Source organism: Tachysurus fulvidraco, chromosome 18, assembly GCF_022655615.1.
Source record: "Tachysurus fulvidraco isolate hzauxx_2018 chromosome 18, HZAU_PFXX_2.0, whole genome shotgun sequence".
NCBI classification, from domain to species: Eukaryota; Metazoa; Chordata; class Actinopteri; order Siluriformes; family Bagridae; genus Tachysurus; species Tachysurus fulvidraco.
In genome coordinates, this window is record NC_062535.1 from 10,905,405 (window position 1) to 10,916,969 (window position 11,565).

The 11,565-nt window shown below is 38.3% G+C and overlaps 1 protein-coding gene and 1 pseudogene across 2 annotated transcripts; both read left to right on the plus strand.

The window, feature by feature from the left end:
• LOC113648774 overlaps positions 1–946 on the plus strand; it is a 52,602-nt pseudogene extending 51,656 nt beyond the window's left edge.
• Positions 947–3,187: 2,241 nt separating this feature from the next.
• cdadc1 (cytidine and dCMP deaminase domain containing 1) lies at positions 3,188–11,207 on the plus strand. 2 transcript variants are annotated; one of them, XM_027156101.2, is made up of 9 exons: positions 3,301–3,440; positions 4,039–4,139; positions 4,688–4,865; positions 5,133–5,714; positions 7,392–7,441; positions 7,615–7,784; positions 8,623–8,812; positions 10,105–10,162; positions 10,584–11,207. In XM_027156101.2, exons 1-9 carry the CDS (start codon positions 3,314–3,316, stop codon positions 10,649–10,651), a joined length of 1,524 nt encoding a protein of 507 aa, XP_027011902.1. In that variant the 5' UTR covers positions 3,301–3,313; the 3' UTR covers positions 10,652–11,207. The 2 variants fall into 2 exon arrangements, with proteins under 2 accessions (XP_047659221.1, XP_027011902.1); XM_047803265.1 differs by lacking the exon at positions 8,623–8,812 and having other exon boundaries at positions 3,188–3,440.
• The last annotated feature ends 358 nt before the right edge of the window (positions 11,208–11,565 follow it).

The window sequence follows — 11,565 nt, forward strand, 5'->3', positions numbered from 1 at the left end:
TAAGTGCACAAGTCAGGCTATTATGGCTAAATGCTAGGTGTGGCACACTGAGTTAATGACAAAGAGTCTGTGTCTGTGTGTGTCTGTGTGTGTGTCTGTGTGTGTGTCTGTGTGTGTGTGTGGATGGTCAGCATGCCAGTACTTCTCCACATTGTTGTGTCTTGGATCCCTTTCCTGTCAGGTTGCTCTTGTTTTTCCTCCTCTTCCTGCAATTGCAGGAATATAGCATTTTATAAAAAGAAAAATTTACTGAGATGAATTTTGGACCTCTAGTCTGTTCAGGAATGCTTTGATAGTGTTCCTCAACTGGTTTTTAGCCTCTGATGAGTTTCCTTATCTATTCCCTCCCTTTCCTCTGATTATTCTTTAGAATTGTGGAGGTAGCAGCCTGTCACTCCACACACACCTCGGCAGCGAAGACGCATAGTGGCCGGGTGCGTGGGGCCAGTGCCGTGGCCTTTCCATTGTCTTACCCCACCTCACTCGTTTCAGCTGCACCGACAACGTCTTCGCCTGCTTTGCAACACCGTCTGTCATGTAGAGACTTCTGTCCGTGGGTGATTCTGGAGAATCTTAATATTACTGCAAGATTGTTGAATAGTTTTTCATCGTCCCAAAAGTAATAAGATCAGAGATTTATTCCAGAAGCATATCAGTTCCTGATACTGTATAGTATGATTACGGTGATTTTTATTTCCTTTTCAAAATACATTGTACTGTGTTTTTTTTCTCTGGTTGAGGTTCAGCTTCTCTCCAGGTCACAGCTGAGCCCTGTATTGTGTGTCTACATGTCATCTTACTAAAGTGTATTAACATATCTGTTACCTCTGCTTAAATGTGTTTGTATTTATCACCAATGAGCAAGTCTGAGGTGACTCAGGTGACTGTGGGGAGGAACCTTGAGAGGAACCAGTCACAAAGGGGAACCTCATCCTCATATGGGTGACACTGGAGGGTGTGATTATAAATCAGTATGATAAATATCTCCACTTTAGTATAGCAGAGTCTAACTGGAGCTGTAAGATCTCTAGATGCCTCAGGATCCTCACACAGTCGCCCTCATCTCAGTGGAGGTCCAAAATCTTCATCGCATGGAAGACAATTGGAGCTGGTACAATTTTTGGATGCCTCAGGATGGGTAGAAAGAGAGAAGCAGTAGAGAGGGATTAACATAGCTACGGATTCAGTTTTCCTCTAATGCTTTGGCTTATTTGAAGGACATCACTGGATCCTTACTGGACCCTCTGTGAATGATGCAGTCAATATGGGACTGCATTATGTTCTGCAGCATCTGGACAGACCAGGGACTTATGTGAGGATCCTGTTTGTGGACTTCAGCTCTGCTTTTAACACCATCATCCCATCACTTCTCCAGTCCAAATTAACCCAGCTCTCCATGCCCTCCTCTGTCTGTCAGTGGATCACCAGCTTTCTGGCAGACAGGCAGCAGTTAGTGCGACTGGGAAAACTCAAATCCAGCACCCGCACAATCAGCACTGACGCCCCTCAGGGTTGTGTCCTCTCCCCACTGCTCTTCTCCCTGTACACAAATGACTGCACCTCTAATCTCTAATGACCCCTCTGTCAAGCTCCTGAAGTTTGCAGATGACACCACACTGATCGGCCTTATCCAGGATGGTGACGAGTCTGCTTACAGACTGGAGGTTGAACAGCTGGCTGTCTGGTGCAGTCTTAACAACCTGGAGCTAGACACGCTCAAGACAGTGGAGATGATCATGGACTTCAGGAGAAAGACATTCGCTCTGGACCCCTCACATCCAGCACACTCCCTCTTTAAGCTGTTGCCATTTGGTTGACGCTACAGAGCCGTGAGCACCTGAACAACCAGACATAGGAACAGTTTCTTCTCTCAGGCAATCCATCTGATGAACACTTAACATACACAGAACACACAACACTATTCTTACACATTATTTACTTAAAACACATACTATTTATTTTTCAATTGCACATTTCACACTTATTGTATATGTCATTCTGTTATACTGTGGAGCTTCTGCCACTAAAACAAATTCCTCATACGTGAAAACATACCTGGCAATAAAGCTCTTTCTGATTCTGATTCTGATTCAGCAATAAATTTAAAATTAAGTGATTTAATATAAACTGATTTATCAAGGCTGCAGTGATGTAAGTTATTAACTGTTATTAAAATATAATAAAGTAAACGTAAATTAAGGACAAAGCTGCACATTTAAATGCACCGTTCCCTATAGTTAACGACTGCACAGACATCATTTTCATTTTGTATGACTTGCTTTGTGTTTGTTTATGGTAAATGCTTGTGAATATGTAAAAAAAAAAAAAAGGCAAAAAGTTTATTTTTTGTGAAATGTATATATTGTATAGGTTTTGAAATAAATTTAAAATTAGGGTGATTTAAAATAAAGCAGTGATGTAAGTTATTAACTGTTAAAGTAAACGTAAATCAAAAATAAAGTAAACGTAAATCAAGGACTGAGTTTTGTTAAACATTGTGTGTTTGCATGGAGTTTTCTTTTTCATGTAGATTTGTTAACTTGTTTTGTGTAAGTCAGGAAAAATATTGCATTTAAAGTCACTTAGTCTGGCAAAATATTGACTTTTAGAAACTATTTTAGGAAACGAATGTTAATTTATAATAGTAACATAAACTCGAGACTTCATTGGGATGTAAATTTAGTCATTTAACATGTTCTGCACTAATACAGCTGTTTTCGGGCTGTTTTTTAAATTTGTTTCAGTCAGCAAAGCAGCTGATATCCTTTAAAAATAAATTCCAATTGAATTTTTTTTTTTTTTAAAAATGAATTTTTTTGCTTGCAAACATTAGTTATACATTTTTAGGCAATTTCTGGAGGTTTTCACTGTACATATTTAAAACAGCCAAATGGACTGTCCAAAGACTGCACATTTGTTCAATTTTGATCCCAGGCTTTCCACTCAGAATAAAATAATCTATAATCTGTAACTTTATAATAATTCTATTCCTTATCAATATTGTACCTTAAAGTCCTGTCTTTTACCTAGAAGTATAAATGTAGTGGTATCTTTTTTAATGTACACTTTATCCACATGTCCAGGCTGAAAGAGAAATATTAAAAAGTGCTGAAGATAGGAAGATTTAAGTTTAAAACCTGGATATTATCTGGCAACCCAGTCTTATCTGGCAACCCATATTTAAAGGTCAGTCACCAGCTCCTCCTGTTGTCTGACGTCGAACTAAATAGGAAGAGGATGTTGTAAAAGGTGGATTAAGCTCACACCGGTGGACTGTATCGCTGACAGGCGTCTTGTTGATGATCAGGACTGAATGGCAGAGTCACCCCGTGAGAACCGGCTACATCCGGGTACCGGAAGAAACGGGTTCATCGTCAACGGCGAGGATGACGTCATTAACGTGAAGGAGAGCAGCACACAGACGGAGGGCAAAGTGCAAGGTTAGAGCCTGCTAGGCTGTTATCCTACACCACAGGATGTGTCCCAAAGAGCTTCTAACGCACTAGGCATTGGGTAATCTTAAATAATAGATTTACACAATATTAATGGTGTTGACGTGGCGTGATCACGTCTCCGATCATGTAACCCCTTCAGCAAAAAAGGTCAACATGTATTCTGACATTTCATATAATGTCTAGTCCTTCTAAGTCATTAGCCATGAATCCTTTATGGTAAATGACTCACTTCTGAACATGTCAGTAACTGACTCACTTCTGAACACGTCAGTCAATGACGCACTTCTGAACTTATAAATAAATGATTCACTTCTGAACATATCAGTAAAGACTCACTTCTGAACATATCAGTAACTTACTCACTTCTGAACATATAAATAAAGGACCCACTTATGAACATACAAATAAATGACTTCTTTCTGAACATATAAATAAAGGACTCACTTCTGAACATATAAATAAATGACTCACTTCTGAACATAAATGACTCACTTCTGTCCTGAAACTGGATTTGGTTGAAGCAGCCGCCTTTCATTAAAAAAAAAAATCCTATTTATAATTTATTTCATTCTCTCTCCTTCAGGTCATGGACCAAGACTGTCCAAAGTTAACCTCTTCACATTACTGAGTCTTTGGATGGAGCTTTTCCCGAGGAAGGAATCTCAGAGACGAGACAATGCATCTGTAAGGACAACATTAATTCATTCATTCATTCATTTTCGACCATTTATCCGAACTTCTCGAACTTTCTACCATTATCCGAACTTCATCTCAGGCGTCATCGGGCATCAAGGCAGGATTGTAAGGACAACGTGATTATCTTAATTAGGAGTGATGCCTTCTTTTGTTTTACTCTCACACAACCTGTTTACTCACTGCCTTCATTAGAAATGAAACCAAGCAACCATTTGAAGAGTGATTTCCTGAAGAGCACATTTCCTTAAAATCCTTCTACTTGGTCGTTTTTCAAACAAATATTAATAGATATAAAAGAGTCCTGAAAGCCACCATTTTTAACTGCATCAAGAAACCCAGGAAGCATAAATATACAAATTAGAAGCTAAACTACACTTGCTCCTCCTCTTCCCCAGATAAACTTGCTGCATGACCTGAATTTGCATAATTCTGCTTTTACAACAATCTGGTAGTCTTTTCTCCATCTAGCCTTTGTTACTAAAATTGTGCATGAGACTTTGGAAGGAAACAACTGAACTGTAATGTGTCTGTTTCAGGTGCAAGTCACCGGGTTGGTGGTGGTCCATGAGCAAAGAATTCAGGGTCTTCATTGCTCTGGAGCAGAGCTTCATGCCGGTCAGGTGGCTGTAATCAGACATGGGCCCAGACTAAAGGGGTGTGAACTTTATTTCTCCAGAAAGCCTTGTTCTGTCTGCCTCAAGATGATTATCAATGGTAAGCAACCATTGTTTCTTCCTGTTTGTATAGATGGATATGTAAAGGTCTAAAGATTCTAGTTTAATCTCTCTGAGCCACATCAGCACATCCTGAGCAATTCCTGTCAACCATTGAAACAGAATCACTGAAACTGGACAGATTTGAAAAATACCTTTTAAATATGTATGTCTTTATTTGCTCCAGTGAAAATTCTGGACTTGATGGAATCCGATCTATCTATTCGTAATCTTGTCTCTGTAATGAATTTTCCTCACATTCTCTCAGCCGGAGTGAACAGGATCTCTTACTGGCCGGCTGATGCTGAGATCAGTCTGCTGTCTGACAGAAGCAGTGCAGTAGTTTCTCGTCTCCAGGAAGCTATGCTGGATGCAGCCGCCACCGAAAAGCTCAAATCCAGCAGCAGGCCACACATTGGTGTGCTGCTCCAACCTCTACCCAACTCCATGCTTCAGTTTGTAGAGGAGACATCCCGCAACAGTGACTTTCTGGGCAGAATGGCAGCTGATGATCCCAATTTGGATGTCCACGAACTCTTTAACAAAGAGCGCTGGAGGAACTGGGAAAGTTTTTCTAAAAGGTTTGTGATTGAGAATGTGGAGGTGCACAGGGAGCTGCTCAGTAAAATGAAACTAGAAAACTTTTGCACAGAACCATATTTCAGTGAGCTGCGGCAGCACATGAGGGATCTGATCCGGATTATGGCTTCTGTGGCTGCTAGTGTTCCCGTACCTGAGCATGAATACGGGTTCTATGAGACAGAACAAACAACAAGTGGATATGGGACATTATCTCAGGATGTTGTGCGACACTGCATCATCCAGGCAGCAGTGCTGGCGTACAGAACAGGTGAGATGTTGATGCATACAGTATGTGAAGCCTTTCTCTAACGATTATTATGGAATACTCCATCTCTCTAGCACGTTTGATTTAGCATGGACCCGATTTTCCTTGAACTGACAAACTGTTGCTTTAAAACACACTTATGAAAGAAATTTCAGTGCCGTTACCGTCTAAAACTTTTGCAATTTTTTAATTTTTTTTGCCATGTTAGACTACATTGATCTTTTGTTTCAGCTATCAGGAAAATCTGGTTGTGAATTCTTATTCTCCTGAAAAAATCCTGTTGCCTAACATGTACTAAGTGCCATAGCAACCCTATCGCTGAAGATTCATACCCTGCATAAAGCAGTATAGAGCCTGGACAGGCTGCCAGTCTATCACAGTAGCAACCATCAGCATTTTTATTGCATGCTCTGAAGACTTAATCAGCATGTTCACTCATTACTCCCATGCTGCACTTCAGCTGTTTAAAGCAGAGTTATAACACTTAAATAATCAAGATGACAAACCAACTTAGCAACTAAAATAATATTATTAATAAAAAGTAAACTTTAGAACAGCTCTGTAGAACAGCTTCCTCAAAGATGGACCGAAATATAATAAAAAGCAGATGACATGAGTTTAAGGTTAGTGTTTATCCAGAATAATCTCTAAAGATTACAGATAAGAAAATATAACTCCAGTTTTTAATCTCCATAGATTTTGTAGAATTAAACATCTTAACCTAAACTGCGTAAACCTTGTTATAATAGAAATATATAAAAACTAAATAAGAAAATTGTGATGTTGATAAAATCACAACCAAAATTCACACCAACCAAAACTTTTGTTTTTATAAAATATTTGTATAATAAAATTATATAAAATACACACACACACACACACACACACACACACACACACACACACACACACACACACACACACACACTGAGCACTTTATTATGAACACCTGTAGACCTACTCATTAATAAATTCATCTAATCAGCCAATCATGTGGCAGCAATGTACAGAATAATCTGATGCAGATCTGAACCAACAGCTTCAGGTAAAGTTCACATTTTCTAATGGCTATAAATCCAGTATAATAATGCACCATGTCCTAAAACACTGAGTTCAGTGTCCTTCAGTGGTTTTCTCAGTCACCAGATCTGACTCCATTGGAGCACATTTGAGGTAGAATAGGAGACTGGCACAATGAAATTGCACCAGAAAAATTGCAGACATTATGATATATACATCATAACCATGTTACATAAACATGTACCAGAATTTCAATCTCCTGAGCAAAGGGAAACCCTACCGATTATTAGTATAGTGTTCCTAATAAGTGCACAGTGGGTACATACACGCACAACCAATTTAATCTAAAAAACTACATTTTAAATATAAATTTGCATTGCAACCGAAAATGAGATTTTTAATTATACAAAAATAAACATAAAAGCTAAAAATATAAAAATTAAATAAATAACTAAATAAATAGAAACAAAGCTACAAACACTATAAACTGTATTTTAAATAATAATATGAAATCTATCTAATTTATTAAGATATAAAAGATATATAAGATAAAATTTATTTGATTTAAAATCTGAAATTTACAATAATATTTAGAAAGATTCAGACTGTATCATTTGATGTGTCTAACATGGCTTTATTCCTGTTTTTGTGGTATTTTAGAAGATCCTAAAGTGGGAGTAGGTACAGTGATTTGGGCAGAAGGCAAACTGGTAGGTAAAAAGTTCAGATTTTATAAAAGCTTTAAATTTTACAGAATATTAATGAAATAATTCCAAAGCATGAATTTGACTGATCCAGTACGGCTCTTATTATTATTATTATTATTATTATTATTATTATTATTATTAATAAATATTATTTGCTGTAAAATGTCCATGCTCAGCCTCATTGCGATGGCACTGGGAACATGTACCTGGTGGGATGTGGTTATAACGCCTATCCTGTGGGATCTGAGTACGCCGAGTTTCCTCAGATGGACGACAAGCAGGAAGAGAGACAGCGACGTAAATACCGCTACATCATCCACGCTGAGCAGAACGCGCTCACGTTCAGGTTTGTGACGTTTATATGAGAGTATATACAGAGAATATATTAATTCGTCATGCTATATTAACGCGCTTATTCTATTATGTAATCGTTTCTATGGTAACAGCTCTTTAACATGGACTAATCTAACACTAATTTTAAAGAGATTTAAAACATCTAGTCTTTGACATGGTGAATCTTTCTATAAAGAAACATTAATCATTCTTTTCAGAACAGAGAACTTTGTGCTTCTTGTTTCTTGATCACATGGTTGATTGAAAAAAATAAAATTCCAGTTTAAATAATAGAAATGGATAACGAATATGAAATTGTAAACGATGGCAAATGGGTGTGATATGTTAAGACATGAACACTTCTAGATATGCTCTTCTTCTTCTTCTTCTTCTTCTACTTTCAGCTTTTACCTAACTCTATCCTCCACATACTCTACTCTCACACAGTTACCTTCATGTCCTTATGTAACACATCCATATATCTCCTCTTTGTCCTTCCTCTTGACCTCTTACCTGGCTGATCCATCTCCACCATCCTTCTACCAATATAACCATCTCCCTGCTCTGTACATGTCCAAACAATCTCAATCTTGTCTCTGACCATCCACATCACTCCTAAAGTGAACCTCAACATCCTCATCTCTGCTACCTCCATCTCTGTCTCATGTCTTTTCCTCACTGCTACAGGCTCTCACTACTGTCTTCCTCACCTTTCCTTTGATTCTTGCTGAGACTTTTAAATATGCTGTTATGGGACATTAATCTGCCTCTTATTTTCGCAAGAGAACTTTCCAGAACACAGACATTTCTGAATTGTTCATGCAAAACTCTGGCTTTTCATCCATGTTCAGGAGTGCAGATGTGAAGGAGGAAGAGAACACAATGCTCTTTGTCACTAAATGCCCGTGTGATGAATGTGTGCCTCTGATCCAAGGCGCCGGCATCAAACAAATCTACACTACGGACCTGGACAGTGGGAAAGACAAACACGACATCTCTTACATCAACTTCAACCGGCTCCGCGGCACCCGCAGGTTCATCGTACGTTTGTGCCGATTTCCAATATAAAACATTGGCATATAATATAGAAGTTTTGTTTTTAAACTGAAGGATGCCTTTAATTGTAATTAGCAAACATTTGCTTAAAGGCAGGGTCTCCGATTTTTGAGAAATTCTTCAGAAAACTGAGTCGGGCTAAATAATAAACAAAAATCAAAACAAACGTGTAGCCAATGAGCAGAAAGGGGCGGGGCTTGTCAATATGGGCAGAGAGAGTGTTCAGTGCGCATGTGTGACATTAGCAGAAAGCGGTTTTAACATTGATATGGAGGATAAAAACAAAGAAAGAAAGCGAAGAAAGGCTTACGATAAGGCAAGAAGTAGGACGTGTTAATATAGGATCAGCTTTCCAGCGCTGGAGAGAACTGAAGGAGCAGGAAGTTGGCCACATATTCACAGATTGGAGTTTCCCGAGTCAATAACTCCTGAGCTAAACGCTGTTACTACACAAATAACACCTCTTTTCTATCGTAGTAATGTAGAGAGGCAGCTACAACCGCGTTTTGTGTGTAACAGCGTTTAGCTCAGGAGTTATTGACTCTGGAAATATAACTTTTCTTAAGACGCAGAGGCGCTGTTTTCCTTCTCGATAGGTGAGTAACGTTGGTTTTGCTTTGTTTCACAGAACTAATGTATGCCTTTCTCCTTTGCATGATTATGCTTGTGTGTCATTTTTGCTTGTTTGTTTATCTGCAATCGTATCGTTCTTCCCTTCAGCTGTGATAAAGACACATTTCTTTTCATTAGTTGCCTGGGTTACGTATGTATGTGTGGGCAGAGCTATCAATACAGGGGTGGGACCCATTAGGGTTAGGGGCGTGTTTGTTTTGTTGATTTCAAATGTTGACATTGGCTTTCAAAAATCGGAGACCCCACCTTTAATCATCCGTTTGTATTAAAGAAAGATCCAGAGTTTGTCCATCACATTTGTAGTGTTTCTGAGATTTATTCAGAAAAGTCCAGAGCAAGTGCTGTTATGGAGTTTTACCATCTTTTCAACACTGATACAATCTAATGCATAAAACTACTCTAGTATAGTTTAACCAAGAGTCTCATATCTGAAAGGATGGATTTTTATACATTTAAATGAGTTTTGCGTAAACAGATTTTAGTTCTATTTCTCAAGACAGGGAAATAAGTTCTTGTAATACTTGTTTGTTGTAATCCCACATCTATTACAGATGTGAGCGAGAGATAAGAGGTTGTAGAATGTTTGGGGGGGGGGGTGACACATTCGCACTTTTCACACTGTCTTTTGTTTTTATATTTTTAAGTGGCAGAAGTCGGGTGTGGTCAGAAGTGCTTCTGAACAAACTGGTCCGGCTTTATCAAGTAAGCTTTTACTCATGCTAATCATTTTACTACAACTGAGTATTACTAGTATGAGCACTTTTTTGCAACTTGTCAGTAAGGACATGGGCAGAGCCGTAAGTAGATGCCACCGTTTCATATTCTCATGTTATTTTAAAAAGACAACCACTTTTGGCAGTGGTGGCTCAAGTGGTTAAGTCTTAGGGTTGTTGATTGAAGGATCGGGGTTCAAGCCCCGGCACTGCCGAGCTGCCACTATTACGGCCCTAAACCCTCCCTGCTCCAGGGTCCTGTATCATAGCTGCCCATGTGCTCTGACCCCAACCTCCTCAGTTGTGATATGCAAAGAAAAGAATTCCACTGTACTATAATGTATATGTGGTGATAATAAAGGCTTCCATTCCATTAAAGTATGTGCGCTGTTTCTCGTTATTAATTGCAGATGGCTGCATGAAGAACAGAAGAGAGGAAGCTGCGGACTGTCAGTACAATAAGAGGCTGAAAAAGTGAGGAATCACTAAGACTGAGGGATGAAACTGAAGCTCAGGGTTTTTTAACTTTAATCCTGGCTTACAGTTTAAGGTTTTTCTTACTACAACACGTGTCATCCTTCTGACTGAACAATTATTAAGACGTTATTGAGGTGGACTGGAGTGATGAGAGAAGTGAAACTATAACATTAAAATGGCAGTTACGTATTAACAACACATCATATGAAAAACATTTTTAGATACTTAACATAATATTTCCATTTGCTTGTTGAGTGGATTTATTTTTCTAGATTTAATTATGCACTAAGAAAAAAGATCCATTTTGTACATGAAGCCCCAAAAGCATGCACTTGCTCATGAATCATTTCATTTGCACAGCAGTCAGATTTGAACAATTATTAGTATTGTTTTAATTTCATTTTTAAATAGAACTTTTGATTGTGATGTCATTTATTAACCGTGTGTGTGTTTCTCTTGTTTGTAAAAGGTAAATAGAACAGATATTACCATCATTTTTCTGTTACTTCTGATTGCTTAAGAAACTTGAAATCCAATAAACAGAGTATTTGGCTTTGTTTTTGGCCTGATTTCAACACGCCACTAAACCTTTAATGCACCGTGTTTATTTCACGTAAAACCTTACATTTCAGGGTTTTTTTTGTTGTTGTTAAACTTTAAACGCTGACTGTGACACAAGAATGTATCTACTCAGTGCATTATATAGCAATTCATCAAGCAGGAATCTCGCTCAACAGCCGTACGACAGGAAGGAGCCATGTTTCTAATTGATAATTACTGTGACAGTATTTTAGTGTGAAATTAATTGAGGAATTACACTGATTTCTGTCACGCAGAATATAATCTTCTGGTCCGAATGCAAAAGGAATTGAGAGCAATGCTAAGGTTTTGCTTTTCAGTGTGTAAAGTTTGGTA

Coding starts and splice junctions, on each gene's coding strand:
- cdadc1 (XM_027156101.2), top strand. CDS start 3,314: ATGGCAGAGTCACCCCGTGAGAACCGGCTACATCCGGGTACCGGAAGA. Junction 4,866..5,132: donor CCTCAAGATGATTATCAATG/GTAAGCAACCAT, acceptor ACATTCTCTCAG/CCGGAGTGAACAGGATCTCT. Junction 5,715..7,391: donor AGTGCTGGCGTACAGAACAG/GTGAGATGTTGA, acceptor GTGGTATTTTAG/AAGATCCTAAAGTGGGAGTA.